At 41.7% G+C, this 26,646-nt stretch overlaps 1 protein-coding gene across 4 annotated transcripts; it reads right to left on the reverse strand.

Moving 5' to 3' along the window:
- Positions 1-1,415: 1,415 nt before the first annotated feature.
- Positions 1,416-26,603, reverse strand: TRMT61A (tRNA methyltransferase 61A). 4 transcript variants are annotated; one of them, XM_075029752.1, is made up of 5 exons: positions 26,518-26,603; positions 23,368-23,732; positions 13,657-13,923; positions 4,214-4,426; positions 1,416-2,264 (listed from the first exon to the last, which is right to left on the reverse strand). In XM_075029752.1, exons 2-5 carry the CDS (start codon positions 23,696-23,698, stop codon positions 2,260-2,262), a joined length of 816 nt encoding a protein of 271 aa, XP_074885853.1. In that variant the 5' UTR covers positions 23,699-23,732; positions 26,518-26,603; the 3' UTR covers positions 1,416-2,259. The 4 variants fall into 4 exon arrangements, with proteins under 4 accessions (XP_074885853.1, XP_074885852.1, XP_074885850.1 ...); XM_075029751.1 differs by having other exon boundaries at positions 1,416-2,382; XM_075029749.1 differs by having other exon boundaries at positions 1,416-4,426.
- Between the last annotated feature and the right edge of the window lie 43 nt (positions 26,604-26,646).

Below are 26,646 nucleotides of genomic sequence, written 5' to 3' on the forward strand. Positions count from 1 at the left end.
GTCCTGATGGGGTGGCAAAACCCAGCCCTTCTCCCTGCCTTGCAGTCCAGTAAAGAGAAGAGGAAAAGGCCTGCCTCTGCCAAAAACCTGGCTGTGCAATCTGAGCCGCCTCGGAGCACCAGGAAGAGCTGTTGCATGCTAGCAGTACCTGTTAGCTTTGGGTTTGAGGGCAGATGGGGGGAGACTGCTCCACAGCAAGGGAAGCCCAGTTGTGGACCACCTACCTAGGGAGCCAGGTAGAAACACAGAGGTACAGTGAGATGCCCCACAGGCCAGTGTTCCCAGCTGGCTTCTGCATTTATTTCTACCAGCGTATCAGCCAGCTAACCTCCAAGTTCAAAGCTGTTGCCCTGCGGCAGATGAGAACAGCATGTCCCGAACAGCCTACAAAGGACACACAGCTCCTGGGTGAGATATGCAGGTAAAGGGCTGGATACCACTGAGGAGGATTATTTTTATTTGACTATTTAATTCAAGGTTTATTTGTTCCCTGTGTTGATACTGATGCAGACTCATTCCAGTTCAGAAGCCGTCACGTAGGGAGAAAGGAAATAACACAATCTGGCTCCTCTCTTTTGGCATCTGAACAACATAGTTCCTCAGAAGCACTAGAGAGGCCAGCAGCATGTAAATGCTTTCCCTCATGGTGACACACACAGAACTTTCTGGTACTAGAGCAACCCCCTTCCTCCTTTTGACTAGTCACAGCTGCACGTACCTTTGGTGTAACATCATGGTTATGCAATGCTGACTCTCCCACTTTGCTCTTATTGTGCCTCCCATATTTGCGCAAGCAGAAGCCGAGAAGGAGCCCAGCAATGGCCTCCGAGAGCCCAGCCATTTCTCAACCCTCCTTTTCTGAGCCTGCACCGCTCCCACTGGCATCAGAGGTGAGCTGGGAGCACCAAACACCACTGAATTGCAGCCCAGGAGGGCAGTTTTCTCCAGTTTCTGTTCAGAAGGAACCTGGTAAGGCACGAACACGTGGGCTGCCCAGTGCATTCATCCACCTAAATGATGCAGATTCTGCTGGGATGAGCGCCAGTATTTACAAGTAGATCTAGGCTCGCTGCATCTCTGGGCCCCTGTCCTTTCTAGGTCACCATGATGTCCGCAATCATCCTGTTTGCCAGGACTAATGGAGCACAGATGTACTCTCGAGGGAGTGAGCGTGAACCAGAACCCTCATCTCTGGAACACTTCCCAGGAAGAACCATCTCCTCACCATCACATATCCCAAAGTACCTAAGGAGAAGACAGAGCAGGAAATTAAGCAGAGGAGTGAGTTCCTAGCATTTTTGCTACTTTATCCCTTTAAGGTTCTCAAGCAGGATTTATGATCACGTCTTCTTCAGAAGAAAACAGTGTTGTGCTAACAGGTAAGCAGGAACAACCACAGTGAGATACAGATCTGTAATGCTTTAATTAAAGCACAGGTAAACAGTGAACAGCAGCAGACTTCTCAAGTGTTTCACAAGCCTCATCTTAGTCATTACTGTTTGTCCTGTAGGTTGCAAGGTGTCTAAGACTCCTCTCCACGCTAGCTTGTAGGGCATGGAGTGCAAAGGGACAACCAGAACCTGGCTGTCGGGCGGAGCTGTGTACTGGTGCTTGTCCACAACAACTGAGGGATCCAAGCGCACGGCAGCAATGAAAACGTGCAGCCTGCCAGCGTGAGACTGAACTGTGTCAGGGCAAGAAGAAGAGATGTTTCATTCCAGACAGAAGACTAAAACATATTAAAAAGAGAAATGAGTCTTTGAAAGCATGGCCCAGGCAGATTCTCCCAGTGTGGCAGTAAAGACCCATGTTTCTGATTTACCACTTTTGGCAGGGAATGTAGCCAGAATGTAAAATGCGGGTGATCATAAGCAGAATTAAACAGTGGGGGGTTCTGGCAGCACATTACCATCCACGCTGGACAGTGTGGGATCCTCTCTGTGACCCTGACAACGAAGCAACAGCAGGAAGCGGTGTGGTGCTGCTGGCCATGGCTGATATTGGCAACAAAAACACAGAAGCCTTTCTAATATTGCAAAGACAGAAATGAAATCCTTCTCTTCTTACGCAATGCTTGTCCTTCCTCAGCAGGGATCAAATCAATATGGGACCATGCAAAGTCAATGGTTTATTTCAAGGGGTTTTGAATTGGGCTTTGTAGGCAGAAAGGCATCAGCGTTGTTTCAAGCTCCATGAAGGCACATTGGTATTTCCATTCCACGGCTATTTGTAGGACAGAAACGTGACTTTGCTCCTCTTTCATCCTGTTTAAATGTTACACTGTTTTAAAATAAAGTCTGTCAGGAAAAAAGAATCAAGTCTAGGGCTGGAATTATCCCTGGTGAAGACTGGGGATCCCACTTGTTAGTGAATGAGAATCACCTTGAAGGAAGTTAAGAACAACCTTTAGCTTTAATGTCGTATTTCCCCATCCTTTCTTCTGGTTTATGTTAGTACCTTAGCCTTACTTCTATGGTTGGTGTTTTAAGCACACAAACGTGCATATGCATACACATGCAAGCGTGTCGCTATAATACAGCTACCAAACCATACAAAGAGTATTAACAGTTTACTGCATGCCTTTCTGGAGGACATTAACAGCAGTAGAAAGAGAACTTTCACGTAATTTTTGGAGAAGTGCTACAGTTGTAGGCCAACTTACATAACTGATTTAGTTCAACAGAATTGCTTTCTGCCTTTAATCTGCTCAACAGTTTATCTTTGCTGTCGTGATCGGTTGAGCTTTCTTTAAACCGTTATGGATTAGCGTTCTGCTATAACACGTTAAAAGCTTAGCTTTGTTTATTTTTGTCAAGAATGGGGGAGGGATATCAGGTTCAAACGTTCAGGCAGTGGTTTATGAATGGTTATTTTTCTCACATGGCAATCGATATATTCAGGTACCAAATGCAAGGCACAGCTAAATGCTTCCAGAGACAGTACTAGTGGCTGGAATAAAAATATTTTTGAATTCATGAAAAAAAACCAAAACAAAACAGGAACTTTATAAATTTGCATAATTATTTTAATCTGTAAATACAAAATTTAATCCAGCATTCACATAGTTCATCACAACCACCAGCTCTGTATGGAAGACCAAAGAGTAAATGGTCTGAAAACTTAATTGATAAAGCTGGTTGAGGATTTTACTGTTTGCATTGTTGTTGCAATTTGGAGACAGAAATCCTGCCAAAAGCAATCTGTCATTCAACTGCAGGAAGGCAGTACACCATAATGCACATAAACCACCAAACAAACAGAACCTCAGCCACACCACTTACAAAGAGGTGTTCAGATAATATTAACCACCCATTCAATGAATTTTCACAGTGGATTCATCAACTATGAAAGCGGATGATCTATTAGAAGACTACAGTATGAATCCAGGTCCAAATTTCTACTATAAATTGATGAGAACAATATACTATTTTAAACCAAATCCAACAATTAGCACACTTCTTTGACCTCTGTGTAATCTAAATGATTTGCAGATGCCAGCCTGGAACGGAGTGAGAGGTTGTGTTCCCGAGCACTGCCAATAATCCTCTGTGCAGCCGAACACTATTCCAAGGAAACACTAATTCTATGATCAGTTGTGCTGGCAAACTATGACCTCGCAACTTTCCTATCTAAAAGGAAGCAAGTAGGCACTTTCACATTCCTAAGAGCAACACAGACACTAGAGAAGTTAAAAAAAGAAGTGTCTAGTGGTGCTAGGAAAAAAACCCCTAAACCTGGGAAAGTAATTCAGAAAAGAGGAGGAAAAATCCAACTTATTTGCAATGAGTGCACTGTATGTTTTGCTTTCTTATCAGGGGGGATCTTTATTCTGCACATTCCAGTGAATGGCTATTTGTTATTACTTCATCTTCTTTCTGACAGCAAGTGGAGCACCACTCCAGAGTTTCAACATTCCCTTGATGCTGCTCTGGTTAATGCTTGTCTGCTATTTAAACAAGGCATATTCCAACAAAATGTGACTATATATGGAATTCCCTGACAAGTGAAAATTTGGATGCCCTACAAAAAAGAACCATGAAAACAGAATACATACACAAACACACAAAACACTCTGAACTGCACAAACTCAACATGTACTAAAACAGGCTCTTGGTGGCAAAGGTCAGGTATCCAGTGTGACCAACCATCTCCCTGAGCGGCACGCCGCTTTTGAACTGCACAGTTCCTTGCTGCAGATTAGCGCATGGGCTACCTTGGTTTGATGGGTTGCTGCTGTCAAAGCCAGTCCTAGAATTATCCTCAGCTGCTTCTCCAAGGTCAGGGATTTGCAAGCTAATTGTCCTTACATTGTACACTCGGAGCAGAATTTCCAAGGTGTTAATCTCTGTAAAACCAAATTCTTCCATCGCTAGGCAGGTTCTTTGGACTTGTTCAATGCAAGGGGAGAAAGAGCAGATGCGGCCACCTGCAAAACGAGACAGGTAGTGGAAAAGAGAGCAAAAACCAAAATGAAGCACTTTTTATCTTTTTTCAAATTCTCACAGATGCACAGAGTTACTATTATACAAAGTGAAAACATTTTTCAAGAAAATCTCCATGAGGCTACTATGCAGGTGTAAAGCGTCAGCACAAAATCAAACACAGATGACTCCACAAGATGCTTCAGACCCTTTAAAAATTGCAACAGCAAATTCATTCATCTTCCAAATCCAGTGTTGCCCACATTTGTTCACAACAAAACCGTTAAAGTTGATCTCTTTAGAGCAGCGACTCTTTTGGAATCACTATCCACTATTCTGGGCTGAGGCACCGAACTGGAGTTGGCACCTACACAAAGCCAGAAGTCATTTTCCACACACTGTACAGAGTTGCCTTCATTAGAATATAAGCGTGCGTGCACACACACTCTGATAAAAGCGGCTGTGTTTATTTGAGAATGATGGTATGTGTGTACAGAATAAAGTAATCTCTCCAGGCCATAGATGGAGTGCTGTTAAGGCTTTACCCTTTTAGTCAAGCTGACTAGCATGTCTCCTGAGCATTAAAGTTTACTGGATATCACATTGGGCAGGTTTACAGCAAATGCTTTAAAACTCTAGGATAGGACTTTTAAGTGATAAACTAACACTGTCTCCTTGTCTCTGCACAGATCAGATTTTTGATTCTAAATACAGAGTATTAATAGGCCCCCTACAACTTTCTGTGTGCTACAATGTGACCTTAACAGCTGAGAATAGAATGATTCAGATTTACTCTGGAAAGCCACAGCCAAATCAGATCAAAGAATTATAAGGACACTGTCTGCCATAAAGCCAGGGCATGTGCTTTCACCCAGGACAGAGTGTCCCACAAGGCAACTGCCCTTCCTGAAAGGCTTTTGTGCTAGGGGAAGGAACGCTGGGCAATGTGGCTTCAGCTATTGTTTTACTTATTACAATTAGATGAAAATGGTTGCTGACCTGATTTACATTCCTTCCCAGCCCTCTCCCAGGCTCATCCAGTCAAGGCTTCCAACACCGGTTGTCTAAGTAGTTAAAGAACCCATGCAAGTGAAAGCAAAGCATCCTGCTAAAAATAGAGGCTATGCTGGGACTACATGAAGCCTGCTTTATCTCAAACTCCCCTTTTTTTTCCTTTTTTGTTTCTAAAGTCTAAAAAAAGAAAGCATCAGGTCTGAAAGTGTCACGTCACTGTAGCACTCTAGTTACTGTGCAGCAATGATGTGCTGGGTACTGACTGGGGAAGAACACCTTCCATGACCATTAATCCACCATATACTAAGTAGGATTTAATTTTAGTCCTGAAATAAAGTCTCCACAGCCAGGGGTTCTTATCATGCATCTTCACAACAAAGTACCCTGGACAAGTAATTCCCTCGAGTGACAATTAAAAACCAAATCTAATAATCACCTGCAAAATTAATGCTGGTATGTGTCATTATTAACCAATTCTGTTGATGCTGATTTAATTGCACACCCAGTCCGCTAGCTCCCATGAAATTAGATTTTTATGTTCATCAGGATGGCCAGGGCTACCAAAATGATTCTGAATCAGACAGCTAATCTTTTCTGGCCAAAGCAGTACACACTTCTACCACATTTGTAGATGTAAAAGAGAAAAGCTGAGGAAGAAATTTCTGTTACATAATTAGAAAGCTACTATGATGCACATATGTTATAAAGAAAGATGTTATATTCTTATTGTGTAGGGAACTGAACAAATGTCTAACTTAGCTAAATGTCAATTCACAATAACTCTTTGTCTGCAAAGCAAGAATGTGCAGAGAGACCAGAGACTTACTACTATTTCATTCAGGCTTTTTGTTTTTGGTGGTTTATATTGCAATAAAAAAGGGAAATATATTTACATTTACAGTAAGTCTGTTCTTATTTATTCTGACTACAAGGGTTTCAAGATATGTTTAGGCTTTCAAATTCACATGCTCTAGATTTACAGTCAAAAACTAAGAAGTCTGCACACAGCTGTTGCCATACAAGCTGCAGAGCCGCCTACGGTTCTTGTCAAGCCTTCAATTAAAGGCAGAGCACCCTTCATTTTGCCTCGGGATGGTCAGCTGAGCACAGCATGTCAACACCAAACTTGGTGATGATTTATCAGACTGCCTCCTTGCAAAGCGGACTGCTTGGGGACATAGGGTTACAGAAAACAGGCTTTCAAGCCACTTGGTAGGGAAGAAAGCTTTTGCTTGCAATAGCTAATATCCAGAGGGGAAGCGCAAAAAATAATGTTACTTTACTTACTGCATTGCTGGAAGCTTCTCAGGTATGAAGAGTGAGAAAACAGCGTAACGGCTGGTATTCCATATAACTGGGAGCATCCAGTGGGTTTCAGTAGTTCTGCCAATTTAATTTTTTCCCTTTTGCACCTATTGTTCTCATTATTATTATACATCACTCCCAAATAAATATACCTGCAAACAGCTTAGAAGCAAAACCACCAAGCATCTGTCTTTATGGATCCTAACAAGTGGGAGAGGGGCCTCTTCTGCTTTTTCCTGGACACACCATAGGGCAGGCCGGACATGACTTGCAGGCTGGACTTGTTTCATTAAGCAGATATTAAGAGACAATTGGAAACAAACAGTTCGCAGAAGGTTGGAAGGCAAAAATGAAATTGCAGCTCCAGTCTGTGAGACGCTGTCTAAAATAGAAAGATTTGGGAAAGCTTCAATTGCCATGGTGTGTTTAGACAGCAAAAACCCTGGACTCTGAGCAGCAGAAAACCAGCACTCAAAAGGACATACTCATCTGTTCTAGGAGCAGATCTTCAACAGACCAGATGCTTCTGAATTCTCTACATTGTGGGCTGCCCCCTGTACCCCCACCGGATTACCAGCTAGGCAACACCCTTTCTGTCACAATCACCAAACAGATATAAATCTAGATTTCAGCATTCACAATTCTCAGATTCTCTGAGAGCCCTCTTGTCCTTTAGACATCAAGAGGCATTTAGGGCTTAAAGGACTTGAATATGCATTGCTTTGTCTTGCCATGCCAAGGATTCCTTAATGAATGAAGAAAAGACATGTACTCCCTCTCTCCGTTCGCTGGGGCACACTGCTCTGCCTGTGGCTCAAAAAGGGGTGGACTAGAGTAGAGAGCAGCGAAAACAACTGAACGGAAACTTTTTAGTACAAACGGAGTTTGTGTTCTTTCAGAGCTCTCCTTTTAGGAAAGCTACCGTTCCTAAATTTGGTTAATGAGATCTGTGTGTCACCATAAATTGATATAGTAATTATCTGAGATTAATCCTGTTCACATTGGGAAGCTGTGTGAGCTTTTTGATCTGAAGAGCTGTCTAGAAATGTGTTTATTCATGTATAATGCATCTGACAAGTGCTACAGTTGAGGAGAAGAGAATAATGAGACTGTATGAAAGACTTAAATTTTTTTCTACCTTCAATTTTACAGGGACTGAGTTAGTTTGAAACATTTAATGGAGAGGTTAAATCTCCCGAATCTGTAGGCTGGAACAAGCCCACACAGTCCTGGCAGTCATTGTAACCAGCAATAGGGTCGAGAGGATATGAAAATTGAAGTACAATTCAGACTGGAATGATTACAGAAGAGAGCTTAAGGGAAGGGGGAAATAAAAGAGAAGATTTGCATCCACATAGCACTGTACATTTTAACAGACAGTATCTAATTAGTAATCAAGGGACACACCCTTGCATCTTTCCAGGAGGTCAGTGCCTTGGAAATTGCTCCTCCTTCAAGAGCAGTTACTGGTGCGTTCCTGTGCAACTCCAGCAATTTTGTTTCTGGTTTGTCTGAGCAAGGACTAACACCTCTACCAGTTCTATTTAGCTAATAACTGCATTAGGTTTCAAGTATGGAAAATATGGCAGTGCTACCCAATTGACAAGAACTCCAGTGCACGCTTACAATACACAAAACATGTCCAAGTTATGTGCTCTCACTTCTGTAGTTATAGTATGTGTCACAAGTGCTCTGACAGGTTTTTTCATCATCCCAATATTATTCAGAAGATGCAAAAAGAACATATGTAGTGCAGCACCATTAAGTTCCAAGGAAAAGGGCCTGTAATTTTAGAAATGGTTCTGTGATGTAAAGAATATAACACAGCATTTTTATCTCTGGTAAAAGAATACAGCTCTGGGTTTTGGGACTTCAGTGCATTGTCATAATTGGAAGATTATGTTACAAAGATCTCATGGAAGAAAAAAAATCACACAAGCATTATCATTATGTAGGGGTGAGGCAGGAGAGTCACTGAGCAGCATCACCATGGCATTTACTCTGCGCTAGTAGGACACTAAAAATATTGCCTCCGTAAAAGGGGACAGAACGTCCTTTAAGTGAGTGTGCTCGTGGGCGATTTGATGTAGCTTCCCTGACAAGTGAAATTAGAGGATTCGGCTGTTGGAAGAAATTAAAGGATGTTTCTTGATTCAGAAAAGAAAATTTTCTCCAAATCACTTGCCAGCTCATTAGTAAGAGCTTGATGTGATTTTCTGCAAATGTGACCTTAACCTCTACATTTGTAGGTGCATCGTTCAAAAGAAATTTATTCCTGCTCACTATTATGGGCTGGCAAAAGCATGCAACAAGGAAAATAAAAAATCAGCTGGCTCTGAATTGGGGAAGAAAACTTAACAACTTCTTCTGAGGATCCTTTCATCCCAAACTACTTCCTATAAACTGTGTAAAGGCCAATAGCTTTGGCTGGCATTCCACAGCATGGATTACAATGCAGGAATCCTTCTGCTTGACTTTTGACACGTGAGAGAATCACTTTTACTTCAGGCCAGGCCCATCACGTGCACCTCACCTACCAATCCCTGACAGACCAGAGCTAGGTTAATGGCCTCCAATGAGATACAACAGCTGGGGCTGGCCCAGCAAGCAGCCAGTGCTTGGGAACCAGACGAAGCTTTGTGGGTCAGCACCCAGTCCTAGATCCTAGTGGGGCAGCTTTGCACTAGACCAGATGGCCCCTCAATGTTGACAGGATATGCTTCAATTTAAAGTTAGTTTGTGGATCTTTAACCTCACCTTGAGTTAATTTTCCTTCGAATCAGAGCAAGTACCACACTAGCAAAGGCTGGTGCCAACATTTCAGCAAGCACTTATTGCTTCACTCATTTATTTCAAAACAATCTCCTGGGGACATGAGAAATGTTAATACTGACTTGAGTACCACCTGCACGGGTGGAGGACAACAGCATACTAGACTGTCAGGCTCCACTTCCTGCCCTAACACATTCCCTGTGCGTTCTTGAGGTAGTCTGAGCCCAAACAACATCAGCCTTGATGCCACTGCCCTCTTCTCAGTGTGATTCAGCCTGGCGTACTCCCTACCCTGATACCACAGGGGTGAGACTTGTGGCCAGGGATTTCAGCTGCTCCTCAAAGCCGTATCTGGGTGGTTTAAAACCGGATCATGAATAACCTCTGGGACTCAAGAAAAATAGCCAGTGAGGCCTTCTACATGGACATGGTATTCCCTGAAAGCTCAGGGGAGGAGGAAGGCAAGCCCAAATGAAAACTGAAACTAGCTAAACCAGACAATGCCTTACCTGCACCACAGGCTACTGGGAGGATGAGATATTATTTATTCTCTTATACAGCATCTATAATAACCAAACCTGGCAGGTTAGGACAACAATCAATGGCTATGCTAAGGGGAAAAAATGCAAACAAGACTTGTTTTAAGTCCATTGTGTACAAATGAAACAAATATAAGACTTTGGAAATGAAAACCTACTACTACTACAAAAAGCACAGTACTGCTGAAGGGCTTCTGTGATGGCAGGAAACACAGAGGCCCAAACAGAGAGATGTGCAGAGGGAACTTTCCCTGCAGAGTTTTGGGGGGAGACGTGAGAGCACCATGATTCAGGTGATATCTCAAGGATCAATTGACCAATTTGACAAACTCATAATTTAGGGGCTTTATGATGCTCAAGAGGGAGTGGCAAGTCTGCATTTAAGACTAAAGTCTTTAAAAGAAAGAAAGGAAATAAAAGAGGGATGGTTTTAATAATTTTGTGACTCAAACTGTTAATTTAAACACCACCAAGGACCGATTTGTAATGAAAGAGGCCAATCCAACCTAATATAAGGCTGTATTTTTCCATCTCCCTACCTGAAAATTTAAAATCTGTATGAAAACTATTGTACAAATGGGTTTCTGCCTCATCTTCCACAGCCTTGGAAGAAATAGACAATATTTATAAGAGTAGAGTAGGTGGGTGCAGAATTATATTCAAAGCACTACAGTATTCAGCTGTGAGATGACTGTGAGTCAAAAGTTTCAGAGCATTTAAGAACTGTAGAATATCGAGGATATTTTTGTTACCTCACAATTTTTTCATTTTGTTACATTCACAATTTTTAAAGTTTAACCTGAAGGGATTAACAGCAACTTTGCAAAACCACCAAGGTCAGATACTGGGAACAGCAGCTATGACTATAGAAAAGCATTAATCAGCAGATGCTGCCAAAGAAAAAACAGAGCAGGTCTGGAAATGAAAGCAAGTTCTGCAGTGCAGCACTGCCCGAGGGATATTACAAGCAGCATTTCTGCTGAAAGTGTGACTGGTGAAATCAGCACAGAAAGATGCAGTTAAGATGCAACCCTGAACGTCGGCAGAGCACATCACCAGAGAACAAGAACCTTCACGTCACAAACCTACTGTGCCATTTTATTCCTTTAGCTTTTCAGAGGTTGGCAGTGCTTTAAATGGGAGGCCAAGCTACTGTAAGTAGTGTATTTACAGCATACTGCAAGGCGTAACGCAAGCAATAAATGTACTCTGTAAAGAGCATCATTAACACTCAGCTGACTAGAAGCTGCAACTATTCAGGATCTTGAGCTTAAGTAGGAGAGAAAACACTGATATGATAAGGTTTTGTTAAGGTTAAGAACTCTCTCATACACACTGTCTCAGCTGAACACTCTATAATGACTATTGCGGTTTTAAAGAGGAGGCTAGCTGATGCTATACATTGAACTTCCTTAGCTCTGATTTCATTCAAAGTACCTTAAGACTTTAGGGAATAAATTGTCACTATCTGGCAGTACAGCTGCAGTATTTGCATGGCACATCACAATAAAACCCACAGTAAGAATGGTTCAAATGTGACCCTGTCCAGTTGTGAGAGAGAGAGGGTGGAGCGAAAAGAGTGGAACAACTCCTTTTCTCCAGTGATGCTTTATCACTATACTAACCCTTGGAATGGCGGTGAACAACAGCAGTATGTGCACAGACTGTTCTTACCGCAGAAGAGCTTTAACTATTCGAAAACAAAACAAAGGAGCACTATAAAATTATCTGCCTGCGGTAGGGAAAGGGAAGCAGTTACAGATACCCTTCTATCGTATTTTAGATTTTACAGCAGTACAAAAACCCCACAACAAAACTAGCTGCATGATTTGGAATAAAACAGAAACGTGTGTAAGTCTGTACCTATTACTACTACAATCAATTATATTTTATATGAAAAACAGATTTTGTTTATATGCAAAATTAAAAAAAATGCCCCCTGGCTCAGACAGGTACTATGAAACCCAAAAGTTGAGCCTTAGACTAATACCAGATCTCAGACACTGGTGGCTGTTTGCAGCAAAAACTGCAGCAAGGAACAGCAACTTTGCCTTTTGACTGGTACGTAAAGTGCATGATGGCACTTCACAAACACAAAAATGTGGGATTTTAAAGTATTATTTATATTGCCTAAGCAGATGTAACCTTGTAGCATAGCACAGAAAAGTATAGCCAGATGGTATGGCCAGTTTGGGACTATAATACCTTTTCTAGGATTACAAATGCTGGAGTGAGACAAGAATTCACAACTTGGAACTGTTTAAGCAGCTCTGCTTAGTATTCTAAACATACACTACTTAAATAATTCAAATTGGACTGCGCAATGCAGCGCCTTCTAAGCTGGGAAGTCAGCTGAGTGTTGTGCTCACTAGATTAGATAATTTGAGCATGGGAAAGGCATTGTACAGTGCAGTGAAAATTATTTTTTTCCCAGGACACACTGGAAAGCAGCTACAAATTAAGCTGTAACTCTTGCAGGTACAGAGTGTTAGCAAGTCTCTACCTATTCACTTTTTAAAGAAAGTGTGTGTTACATTGGTATCAGAAAGCTTCTAGAAAATTTTCAGTAATAGCTGAGGTAGCCTAACAGCTGGGTCAGTCCTGACTCAGCAAGGTAATGCACATTCAGTGACATTTAAAGACAAGTTTAAATCTTGTGATTTCAAGAAGACCTAGTAATTCACTTAGTCAGGCCTATGATTACATATTTTAACAAAGAACTGGGCCTTGGCACATAATCAAGTTTTATTAAACTCATGTCCCAGCACATGCACTGTTCAGCACTCCATGCTCGCTTGAGTAGAAAAGTCACTTTTGTAGATGGAAGTGATCTGGCGCAAGTTAGTTCAGATCCACAATAGTATGGTTACATTAGTGTAACACTACTTAGGGGAAAACTCATTCCAGGATGAAAGAATGATTTATTCACTGAAGCTGATTTTTCAATAGGGAAAAGATTTATAATAAACTGATGAAATCCATCAAAAATTTCAACAGCAGTTCTCACTTGCTGTCACAATCCCAGAATAACTGGCATAAGCTATAACAGCCTTTATGTTCCTTTCCCACTGCAACCAACAGCAAACTTCTCATTAGCTCCAACAGCAAAGATTTAAGGCAGAAATTGGCAAGCATATTTAAGTATAACCACGTTCTCTTTAACATTACGGATGGGGTGCTCTGTTAAATAGGTCCAAATCTGCAATGATTGATGTGAAGTGCATCTGAACACCTTTTATACAAACACCTTTCCACTGAATTGCCGAAAAAATTTGCTTTCAGCATTTATCGTTACTGCTGCTTCGCACACACCTCAGATCTAGCAAAATGCACCTGACAGAGGTTCAAAGGGCTTTTTATAAACTGCCCATGCTAATTGTAGCTAGCACAGGCCTGTAGGAAACAGTTGTTCTTGTCCTTTCAAATCTTCCACTGTAAATTGAAGACCTCTTTTGAAGGTTTTTCAGCCTTAGAAATGCCTAGAGACTTTGACATTTGAGAACAGTGATCACACAACGGAAGCGAGCAGATCTAGTGTATGGCTCAAAGGCAGAGATGTGTGCATGCACAGTACTTCCCGAACAGAAAGAGGTAAGTGCAGTTACCTTCAGGTTTTAATGCTGACTTTGCATGTCCTATGGCTTCCCATGGAGATGGAATATCTAGGAACACGGCATCTGCAATGTTTGAGACACCAAACCCATTTTTGCAGACATCCTGGTTGGTCACGGTGACCAGATGCTCCACCCCATGCTCTCGAAACTCCTCCCTGGCCTTCTCAGCCCTCTGTTGGTGGAACTCCACCGTGTACAGGTGCCCTGTGGGAGCCACTGTCCTGATGAGAGCATGGGAGAGGGATCCGCTGCCCGTACCTACAAAAGACAAACAACTCATGAAATACCTTTTGACAGTGCTAAACATTAGAACAAAAGTCTTCTCCATTAGTCCTGCCAAAACGCAAAGTCCACTTACCCAAAACCCAAATGAACATAAACCATTGGTTAAACTACTGAAAGAGAACAGTCCTTCCTTCACAATGAGAGGGGGACTAAAAGACATAGGAAACAGTCTTTAGGGTCCTCAAAGCATTAATTACAAATCTGGCAAACTCAGGACCTGTCCTCTCTCCCTGGAGTAGAACAGTAATGTCAAGGGTCAGTTATAGCTCTAACAAGTGCCACAAGACAACAGGAGGAAGTAAATGCAACAGGAAAAATTCAGGGAAATTACCCAGAGAGTTTTTTCAAAGTGCCAGACTCTTCGAGGGTGAAAGGAGATGAAGGCAAATTTTAATGTATTTTCAAAACCTTATACTTCATTAAAACAAAGAAGAGATGTTGGCAAGGGTCCATGTTTGAAAGTCCTGTTGATATCCATGCAAACAAATGGCTTCAGCATATGGAGTCTGTTTAGCCCAGGCCTCTTAAGAGACACTGGCCATCCTCAGCTCCCACTGACATTATCCAAAACTAAGGCCTCCAGGCTCCTTGCAGTCACACTGACCAAACAACCTGATTTCACATGTGACTTACATACATACATGCCTACACAATCTTACCGAAGTCTAATGAGATCCATCACATACCTGAAATTGTATGTAAGTACAATTACGATGTACAACCACGGACTAACTATTAAGACACAGATTTTTTTCCTTCTTTCAGTTCGATAATTTAGGAAACTTTTTTTAAATGATCCATTGGAGTATTAAATAGATGAATGACTAATAACCAGTGTTTTCACTGAAGAAAACTCCCATATACCAATTCAAATTGCAAATTACTCACTCAAGTGGCATTTAACTGAATAACCCCCCAAACTCAAAACACCACAGCAACCCCAAATTATCTGTGTTTACTGATTTATAATTCTGTACTTGGAACACATTTCTCCTGTAGAAAGAAAATCTATTTCTAGCTATCTTCAACGACTGTTCAGGCTAAATTTCAGCCTGAAGCAAGTTCTTTCAACTAACATAAATCTTAAAAAACTTATAAAGGACAGAACCTGAAGTACAGCAGTGTTGGAGAAAGCTCAGAAACTAGTAGAAAGGAAATTAATTAGGGGACACAGGGGCTGGTACAGCTGCTTAATTGGAGCAATACTTCCCGTAACTGTTCAGGAAGTCAGAGTTTACTGACGGATCCAAGGTTCTTGCCCTCTAGTCACGTAAGGGGAGAAACATTCTTGTGGCACTGCATTTAATCCGACAGCTCTGAAAGGGGAGCCATTCAGACTGTAAACAGAGCTCAGGGCCCATGTTTGCCCCCGGAACAACCGCCTGCACTGCGGAATCAGCACTGCTCCTCTGCTTCCCTCTGAGAGGGCTCTGACCCCAACAGGCAGACTAGCACCTTCCCCCCAACTTTAATGGGGCAGATTAGACAGGGAGAGAGGACCTACAGATTTTAGCACTGGCCTCAGAGAGGTCCAAGGGAAAAGAGAAACTGTGACACACACATTTATTTAAAGGGAAAATCCGTGCATTCATGCCAGTATTAAAATAAAGCAAACAAAAGGCAAAAGACACTTGCATGTGCACACATGAAAAACTATCTGGTCATGGCATCTATAGGCTCTAAATGTCAACATAAACTTTTCCCTGGTCAAAAGGAGGAATGGTAGCACAACAGCCATGGGGTTGTAAAAACGCAATGATATATGTGCATAGCAAAGAAAGCACTTCATGTGTTTTTTTTTTTAATGACAAGAGCAGTGAACTATTGTCCACAGGATGCTAAAATGACTGAAATCCTGCCTTTACATTTCATGCCAGAAGGCACTATTGCACAATTGAGAACTTTTGCAAACTGACAGAATTTAATTATTTTACCTCTCAAATGGGTCATGCTGCACACTCTGCATCTTTCTCTGCTAATCTAAAGGAGTGAACAGAAGGCCTGTCAGAACAGCTGGGCTGTAAGCAGGAGAGGCAGCTTGTGCATGTATCCAGTTTCCTTATTCATATTCTTTTACATTTTTAATCACTTTCCTTTTAAATCTGCTCTTAAAAACACCACAGAAGATACTGTTTGTTTCCTTCCTAGGAAAACCCATTAAGTATTTTTGGCTTCTTTTCTTGTACTCTTTTTTTTTATTCACAAACACTCCAAGCTAAATCCTGAACTAAAACCAGGATGTTGGAAGTCACCACTTGCAGGCGTATTACAGACTGAGCTTTTGTTAAACAAGGTTGCCAGGAATTATTTATTGTTAACTGGCTACCACAAACATGAGAATAATACATATGTATCACATTTTAACATATCAAATTCCATCACACTAACATCATTAATGCTGCCTGCCTTCTCCGTGACAACACTCTCAAAACTGCAAGAAACAAAGATGGTTATGAATCGTGCACCATTGTAAAATCTATCCTTGAAGAGATGACAGATTCTGAACTCAGTCCTGTGAAATGATGACCCTCAACTCTCATGTGCCTGATAGTTCAGCACGCTTGATGTAATTCATTAAGAATATGAGGGTCTGGCAGTTCAGCATGAGTCCATACTCAACACAACGCCTAAAGCCCCATCAGCACTGTCTACAGAAGGCAGGGGTTCAACCTTATGTTCCTCTGATGTTGTAGAAGGGGAGATGAATGTTTACATTCACCTTCTCCCCTGCAAATCTGCAACAGTCAACACTTGAGCCCTCCTACCACCTTCTCAATTCCTTTTCAATTTCTCTTTGTTCTTATTTCAAGATCACTACTGGAAAAAGCAGTATTTGGCAAAATATGACTCAAAGAGTCTTAGGCACCAGTTTGGAATAAGTTCTAGTCAGATTCAGGTTTCCTTGGGAAATGGCAGGTATCGTTAGCATGATACAGAATCAGTCAGGAAAGCAGCAAAACGCAAGGAGTACTACTGAAGACATGAACTAGAATGCTACCAAGCCTGAAATATCACAGCTGTATTACCTGTATAGCAATGAACCAAAAAACTGAATGCTCAAAAATGACTATTTTGTATCAGAAAAGGCAAGTTAAGAACTGGATGGACTTCAATAGATTTTCATTCTCATACAGGTGTGGTGAAATGCCTGTGTTCTTGGTTTGACCAAGAAAGCGGAAAGTAAGACAACTTCTAGAACAAATACAGTTTATAATTTTTATACCAGGACGCTTGCCTTTCTGACAGCTTGCACTATAAATAGCCTTAGAAACTATTTGCTCTTTACCACAAGACAATGCCCATTTAACTACAGCGTATTAATCATGGAGCCTATAGAAGAGAGGTAAAACAACGATAATTCAAACTGTACTGAAGACATTCTTAACACCACAGCTGCTGTTTTTAGAGCTCACTTAGGTGAGCACTTAGGTCATTGCTAATGCCTTTGGAAAATACGATGCTCTTTTACATTGACTACTCTGTGATCTTAAGCATCTTAGTCAAAAAGCAGACATCTGCATTGAAGGCATTTAATGAGACACCACAGGGTCCCCAATATGCCATACTCAAAGCTCAAAATCTGAGGAGAAGGCACTGTGTAGGGGATCAGCATGTAGACTAAGAAAGTGGTCCATCTCGGTCCAAAGTCATTAATTGAGATCCTGTGTTAAAACCACGAGTTAGTTGGCTAATGGCCCTGCAGACGGATGTAGTATCCTTCCCTTCTTCCTGAGCTCAAGCACACTCTGTTCTTTGATACATTTAAGCTCAGGGGAGTGTTTCTGCCCTCTCCCAAGACAAGGAAAACACTGCAGTTTTAGAGGGATCTCAATCCTAAGAAGTCAACACCTAGATGAAACACTCTAGCTCAGCACTTACTGATACCTCCTTCTGATTTGTAGACAAGTAAGTATTGATCAGATGAACTCCCTGATCATTCTCCTGACCTCAAACAGATCTGTTCTTCTCACTCACTGCTTATTCAAGTGACAGGTTTTCCACAGAGAAGCCTCCACACGCTTCAGCCATCTTGAGACAACGTCCACATTAAGATCATTTCTCACCTTTTCAAAGCTGCAGTGGACAACATCTGACTTGTTCAAAAATAACGTGTGCTATTTCAACACAGTATAGATACACATCAGAACACTGTCAACAGAAACACGAGTGTTACCACAGTATCTAGCATAGCACTTGACTGATAACCAAGTAAGAGAGTGCATTTTTACAGTTTTCTGTTTAGTCTGGTTTTCTTCTTGCAAAGCATATCTGTCTAACTCTTGGAATCCCACCCATGCTATAAACATAACTGACCTGATTCTGCGTTCCACTACATTTCCTCATTGCAGGCTATCACTTGGCTTGTCTTCCCTAAAAATTTCTCATCATGGCTGAAGAAGCTCTTAAGTGCATACATAGGTTCATATTGCTTGAAAAAAGGAAAAGTGAAAAAGTATAAGGAACATTACTTAATACAGGGTCAATACAATATCTAACAACATTTTAATAGAACTGAAGTTTCTGCTGCAAAATTTGGCTACCTAAGATATTCTAAAATGAGCAAATACAACAAAACAATGACAGTGTTGCTGTATTTGTCTCCTAGCTACGCCATTTAGACCTAGCAAATAGTAAGACAGGTCATGAGTCAGCCATGAGAACGGAAGGAGCCTCAAAACCAAAGGAAAATTAATCTTTAGACAGAGCTAATAACTCCACAGCTACTATCTGTCAAGAAACACTGAACAGAGAAAGACTGCTCACTGTACATGACAAGTTTATGTAACAGGCAAATCATTAATAATTCCTAGCAAATATATTAAGAGATACTAAGCATCTGATGGAAACTAACCCTAAGATAGTCAAGGGCACAAATCATGGTGGCAGAGGTGAGACACAGCAAGAGCAGGGACAAAGAGAGGGAGGAGGACAGGGAGGGAAAGAGTTTCAAGGAGATGAGCTGGCAGCTGAAAGAGGAAACAGCAAATCAAGAAGCTTCCTTTACAGAAGATTAGCTCTTTCTCCTGCCTATCTGTTGTGGACACCATGCTGAAATAGACATTTTAGGCAGCAGCCTGCAAGTCAGAGAGGGCCACTGCACACTGAGCAGACTGAGGAGTTGGGGGAAGGATAGCAGGGAAGCTTTCAAGGCTGGCACTGCCTACAACAGGAATGGGAATGTGAAAACTGAAAAGAATTTTTCCTTAGAGATTCAAGAGTCAGAGTTCTTTAGGGTTCTTCTGCAAACGGACATAATATTGTTAAGTTCAGAGCTGCATGAGAAATGCGCGTGGTGGTCAAGTGAAATGATAAGATGAAAGTGAGTCCAGAAGGTCTGGAAATAAATGCTTTAGGGTATGAACAGCATTCCTCATCAGCTGCAGGTCAGCCACAAGTCTGAATACATTAGAGGGATGCCTCATGTGGCCACAGTTTTGGTTCAGTTGTTTGGTATGTCAAGAGAATACTATGCTCTCTGATGTTTGTACTGATGAGGCCCTTCTTATACTTCAAAAGGTGCTATACAAGGATCAGGTTTTCAAATTCTTCCCACACTCTAACCTAAACAGCTGCTAAGAGGTAGATAAGGGAGACATTATAAAACATTGACTTAATTAGTATGAGCACATTCCAAAATAAAATTAATACTTAGAAACTTTGGTCTGTATTTTACACTAAAGATAGAGCTGCAAACAGTTTACATATACTTATGCCACAAAAACTGTAAAGATATGAGCAGTATTTGTCAAAAAGTCTATAAGCGCTTCAGAAGAGTCGTAAGTATACAGCTGACTTGCTGGGACTCCACAATAAACTATTAATCATTTATTGAGTATCCATTAATCATTAAGTCCTCATTATTTTTTTATGAGTGTACTCTTAACAAAATCTATAGCCAGGCTGTAAGTTTGAAAATTTCATAATTATTTTTGAGAAGCTCTAGTGTAAGGCCAGCCAGCAGCTCTCATTACTCCTCCACAGAGAAACCATAAGAACCCAGAATACTGTTCTCAGCCTTCAGAAATCCAGTCTGTGGGCTCAGAAACCCATTGCTGTGTGGCAATGAACAGGGTTTAGCAATTTTTAATTTGGGATTTAGCTGAAGGGAAATGAAAAATCCAATTAACATTTTTGCTCATGTGAGTCTGATTTTGTTGGTTGCTGAAGGATCACTGGGATGGTGGTTAGAATACTTTTGACTAAATTACATTTTGTCTAAGTACAATGCTCCATCGAAGCCAAAATATTTCTGAGATTTATCAGATTAAACGAGGTTTCACAGTGCTGTACTGCATTCCCTGAGCAATTTAGAGGGTTAGGACAGACACTTGTTCAGGTCTCACCAGGGAGAGAGGACAGTAAAACAGCCTCGATATGTGGGGACTGGGAATTAAAAACAAAGGGTTCCACACACTTTTGATTGGAAAAAATATTTGGAAGGTTTCATATTGGTTCAGATGTAGTATAAAAATAAATGTAAAAACCTCAATATTTGTTGTCAAATGGAGTTGTTTTACTACAGGCAGCTGTAATCACTGGACTGAAAATAGCCTTGCCTGGGAAGCTGACATCAAGATTAGTGTTGGAAAGTGTAGCCACACAAAAAAAAAAGATTCAGCTCATGCCTTCATCTAGACAGTGGCTGCACATGCAATGAACACAAATGGGATCAGAGTTACCTGACAAATTAAAGTTTCACACTACCAGGCCACCCACAGAAGGTATTTTAGCAGCTATCTGAAGTATCCTTTAATTCTGGAAAGACTCAGCTGTTAAAGACTATCAGAGTGGGGAATTCCTCAGATCAGGGACAATGCTTTCAAGAGATCTTAGGTCCAGCAACGGTGCTAACAGTTTTTAAATCTCAACATACCTTTATAAATTAGAAATTAGCAGAAGAAAAAGGATCATATTCCTACACCTCCATAATGAAACATCAGGCAGATGCCGAGTTCCCTTATAGCCTCAATAGAGTATGCTTGGATCATTTTAATTATGCATGCACTGCTGACAAGCTTGCTCTTTATGTATTTATTAAAGATGATTAAAAATAGTAAAAACTGCATTAATATGTTTGTATCATTTATGACAAATCATGACTAATCAATTTAAACTGCATCATTCAAGTGATAGAAAATTAAGCCTTCTGGTTATTCTACTGAATTTTTCTAATCACACACAAAAGATCATTTACACTCATATTCACAGCATTACAACATGACACAGAGGGTATTTCATCTCACTTTATCGACCCTTTCTTCATACATTCTGCTTGCTTACACTGGGTAAATGCAGGGTACTCTTCCACAGTCTAATTAGTAAGACAAGAGGAAGAGAGCCTGGTCTGTTTACAGTGCCTACTTTGCCAGTCCGTACAGCAACTATGTGTATCAGTTTGATTTCAAATAATAAAAAAGACAGACCTCCATGCTAATTAACACTCAAAATACATCTAAAACCAGCACCAGCAGGAAGCAGACTCAAATGTCATTACTAGACCAGATTTCCTGTCTTGTTTCTATTAATCGCCATTGGGCTGGTTCCGTCTGGGCCACACAAGGTTAATCTAGAACTAATGATTTTGGATCACTGAATACATTCTAATTTAGAACGGCACCAAAGTAGGTTACATCATCACACTGGAGGCTCCAGTTGTCAATATCTGTAAAATTTTTAATTCAAATCACCACTTCTGGTCAGTTGCAGGCACATTTGCAGTACCTCTTGCTTCAAGGTTAACCAGATGAATTTGATGCAATACCCTTTCCTTCTTTCTTCGTGAACAGTGAATCTTTCAAGCAATACAAGCAAAACTATAGTAGTAAAACTGTTCACTTTTCCCTGAAAGCTTAAGTTATAATACTTTGACAGCATAGGCGTTGTAATAAACCTGGGGACAGTTTCCCATTAGCAAAAAGGATTGTTTGTGGCTATGACTTTTGACTCACAACATTTTTGGGAATCTGAATAGGTTATCTCATCAAGTGTTTCCATTTCTTAGCTGTTTAGATAAATGAACTTTCAAACATTTTCAGCTTCTCTAGGTACCTTTGACATTACTGAAAACATATGTGCAGCTCTGTACTTTAACATTCGACTACTCCAAGTGAGACAGAACATGGAGCAATTCAAACCTCCCTCACCCTGAATATTAGCTGTGTTTATTTTTCCCATTCTGTCTAAACATAGCAGGGAGGGGAAGATGTGAAGAGCTGCCCAATGATCAATACTGCTACTTCCCATGACAACCCTAAAAATGCCTGATTGTCCTACAAACCAACTTATAAACTCCTAGGACCCAACCATTTTAGCAGTACCAGAGGTTTCTGCATATGGCTTTGCCTGTTTCAAGTGCTGCTATACAGCAACCAGCTCCATATACCACCTCCTTCTTAATGGGTGCAACTGGATGCAGAGATAAGTGGTGTTTCAGTTGTGTTGGAAAGTGGTCATTACGCTTGAAAAGCTGTCCAAAATTACGCTTGGGTGGGAACAGAAAATGTTTAATGCAAGAAAATGCAGTGCAGCACAATCCTGTCATGCTGATCCTTTGCTGTATCTATGCTTGAGAGGGAAGTGTATGAAACTGCTTCATAAAAAGACTCAAAGGAAACAACCAGAAAAAAACAAGGACAAACTACTTCAGTTCATATTTTTCCAAACTACAGAGATGCACTCAAATCAAGCAAGCCTCATACTGCCTGTAGTAATAAAGTCATGAAGGCATTACTATAAACTGTATTTAACCAGGAAAATATCTATTAATATAAAATTTCCTCACTTGCAAATTAAGCAAAATCATGGAAGCCATAATAAATTAAACCAAGTTTAGAAACAAAACACAGCCCTGTGATGAACACATCATCCATCGTATTATATGGCTACAGTGATTTTGCATGCAGTTGCAGTGCTACAAGTGGATCAGACTTTGGAAGAGAAAGATGCAATACATGTACTTATATGGTATCACATTATATAAATACTGCCAATTTATTTCCCTTATTAGCTCAACATCCTATCATCACAGTCTCTTTCATTGGGTGATCTCAACTCTGTTCTCTGAAACTGCAAATTCAAAGCCTGAATTTTGATTCAAACCATGTATTTAAAAATATTTTTTAAGTACTTAACAACAGTTTTAGAAAAGGGAAAGAAAAATGCTTATATATTTATTCTAATCAAACACATACTGAAAGGTATACCCGTACGTAAGGCCAGCATACTGAGGTAACATCACTTGTTGAAGAAACAGCAGCTGATAACATGTGCACATGAAATAGAATTACTCAATGTGTAGACTGGGAAAATTATATCACAATGGAAAAAAAAGAGACCTTTTGCAAAATGTAAAGATAAGCCTGTTTTTTCATTAAAGTGTTAGTTCTTAATAAAGGATTTCAACATATTAATTATTACCTGATTCACATACTATGGAGCCTGGCTTCAGTTCTAACATCATGGTGATTATAGAGATGTCAGTGGAATACAGAATCTGTGTTCTGTGCGGAAGATTCATAGTCCATAGTTCTGGAGTTGGATGAAGAATGAACACCCACCCTCCTTTACTGCACGTCACTTTGGAGCCATACTTCTTGCCTATGAGGTCTGTGGAATGCCTGATGACCCCATACTTAGTCTGAGTTACAGTGCCATGCTGGACTTTCACAGGAAACATGGATTCGTGGCCTAAGAACACAATGGCTGTGTCGCCATCCTTTATCGTATCTCCATATTCAACAAAACTCATCGTGACAGTCTTGTAGTTGGCTGGTGGTTGTCACCTAGAAGAGAACAAATATGCCAAGAGAGTTTTGCAGGATCACAATGTTGCTGAAACTACAGACATAAACCCAAGTAATTCTATTTTCCCCAATACAGAACAAAACTATACTGTGCAAATAAGATGATAGCAAGAGAACTCCATGAAGTTCAGGGACCTCCCTGCCACTGCACTGCTGATCCAATTAAAATCAATGGAAAGATCCCACAGATTTTAATATAACCTGTATTTTTCCCATTTTATGGTACATTTTAAAGAAAATTTAGGAAATAAATTATAATTTACTCAGCCTGCTCCAGAATACTACTGAGAAACTTGCAAGGTAGTATCAATTTCAGCACTCTGTTCAATTCCAGTTCAGAAGCTCTCAGAGTATTGTTGTTAAGTAGTAACTTTTATTTCCATCTGCTGGCTTATACCTTGGTGACTTACAACATAAAACAACTGTCACTTGCCTGGATATCAATCACTAGTTATTAGGACCACTAACAAAAGTTTACTTGAAAGTCTTCCAAATTAAGGTTTAGAGATAGGATAAAGGTAGTATCTGCATTAATTTATGCATAAATATGACTAACTAAAAGGAAAAGAACAATATTGTGGCCTTTAACATGCCACTGGAGGTGCAAAGTAATTGTCCGGAAAGTGATCTGTGCTGCAACTAAATGTAAACAACCATTTGCAAACTAATGCGAACAGTTGTATCACTTCAGCCCCATCATCTCAGAGCTGTTTGGAGAACTACAATTAAATTTTGTTGCCTTTGAGAAGACAATCTAGAAATGAGAAGGCAGCTTACAATGAAACCTGGCATTGCATTTCAGATACGGCAGCTAACTATCTAAGCTGCAGGTTGATCAGTTCATGGAAGGAAGTAACGGTAGTGCCAAAACTAGAAATGAAAGCCTATGAGAGAAGGCTTTGAAAGTCAGATTTCTGGTACTTCTTCCACTACAGAATTAAAAGCAGCGTTACTTTCAGTTTCAGAACAATGACTTGATTTCAGTGCTTTTGTACTGAGTGTGTAATAGCTTGGTCCTTCTTCATCGTTTTCATTAAAAACTTTTAGTTCTCAAATTCTAGTCTTTTTTTGTTGACCAGAACTTTTTGTAGTTCAATTTGCTGTTAAGCAGCTAGATTTAGAATTTTTCCGCTGCAGTCACTGAGACTGATAGACAGATGTGCTTGTCGCCAAAACTTCCATAACTTATGACATGCTTATTGCATAAGGTATTCAGATGCCAAAGCAGAATAGGCCTGTCTGGACATATGGTGAAACAGTAAGAAGGGCATCCCATGAGTTCAGAAACATATACATACTGGACTTTGTGAGATAGTACAAATGCTTAACTGTGTTTTATAGCTTGCACCTTCTGATTATATTAATGTCTTAATCTTTCATAAATGACACCTGTAGTTCTCACTCTAGATACTATTAATGCGATGTAGTTTTCAGCTCTTAGAACAGTACCATTTGAAAGGAGCTCAACTGTAATCCACTTCTTTCACATTATTTAGACTGTAGTTACACCCATGTGCAAAAGCAACATTCCTGCAGCATGTCTGGAGGGACATGGAGAGAATTACTCTCCCTTTGATTACACAAACTGGCTTCCAGTTTCTTTGCCTTCCTTTGAGCCGCTCCACTTTGCACAGCTAATTGTCACAACAGTGTATGCTGACATCCCAAGTGACAGATCTCTTGCGCTCAGCTCTCACCTGCCACTAAATTTGGGGTCTGTGAGTGGTTTTGGTAGTTTCTTTGTCTCCTGCTATAACAAGGAGCACGGCGATCTACAAGCACTCGTCTTCATTCATTTTCAATAATTTTCCATTCCCTACCAACGCGGGGCCTCCTGCATTGGTGTTACCTCTGTCTCCTTTACGCTCTGGGTAGCACGCAGATGTCTTGGTACAGTATTACTTTTGCCACGTGGTGCTGTGGAGTGGCAGTAGAAGGGAAGGTGAGGCAGTGGCTTGTGGCAAGGGGTTAGGACTTTTCAATGGGCTTGCCTCAACTTTACATTTCCCTTGACTGCAGCGACCCAAACTCAATGACCCAGGCGATCCCTTGCAGCCTCACAAGTTAAACCCCTAAAGTGATTCCGTGTTCCCTTCAACCAAACCCAGATCCACCTCTCCCTCTCCTGACTGGTTTCCACACAGACCTCCAGGCTGCCCCTTCCCTCTCCGAGATGCCTGGCTGTTTGACACGGCAGCAGGGGGAACCTGCGAAGGAGGAGGAGGAGGAGGCGGCGGCGGCAGGCGTAACCGTCTCACCTCCCGGGCAGCGCAGCCCCCCATCCCGGTAACAGGAAGGCCGGTGAATCCGCTACCCGGCCCCCCGCTGCAGAAAGGCTGTCCCCGGTCGCAGGGCCTCCCGCCCTCCCGGGGGCCGTTTCTCCCCGCGCCCCCTCAGCGGCAGCCCGGCTCCCGTGCCGGCAGGGGGGTAGCGCCGTTCCGCGCCCTTGGGAGCGCGAGAGCCCGTCGCAGCGGACCCGGGAACCTAACGGCTGCCCCGCGGCCGTGTCCGGGGTTGATTGATTTAATTCGGTATTTGCTGGGGTGGGGGTTAAAAGCACAGACCAGGCAGGGAAGGGGAGAGAGAGCCTGCCGGCGAGGTCAGGGGAGGGATCAGCCTGCGAGAGAGCAGCATTAACCCGTGACGGGCCCGGGCGGCGGCTCCGCACGGAGCGGCAGCGCCCTCGCCCCAGGGCCCCCGCCGCTCCTCAGGGCCTCGCGTCCCCCCAGCAGCCACCAGCTCGCCCCGTCCCCAGAGCCGTTACCTTCCGGGGCTGAGCCCCGCCAGCAGGCCCGGCCCGGCTCTCCTCACACGCGGTGCCCGCCCAGCGCCTCCTTCCGCCCCGGTCGCAGGCTGCTGACGCTCCCGCCTCCCCGCCGCCTCCGCCCCCGCC

Source organism: Buteo buteo, chromosome 6 (assembly GCF_964188355.1).
Source record: "Buteo buteo chromosome 6, bButBut1.hap1.1, whole genome shotgun sequence".
Taxonomy (NCBI): Eukaryota; Metazoa; Chordata; class Aves; order Accipitriformes; family Accipitridae; genus Buteo; species Buteo buteo.

Coding starts and splice junctions, on each gene's coding strand:
- TRMT61A (XM_075029749.1), bottom strand. CDS start 23,698: ATGAGTTTTGTTGAATATGGAGATACGATAAAGGATGGCGACACAGCC. Junction 13,924..23,367: donor CTCCATAGTATGTGAATCAG/GTAATAATTAAT, acceptor TGTCTTTTGTAG/GTACGGGCAGCGGATCCCTC. Junction 4,427..13,656: donor GTCAGCATTAAAACCTGAAG/GTAACTGCACTT, acceptor CTCGTTTTGCAG/GTGGCCGCATCTGCTCTTTC.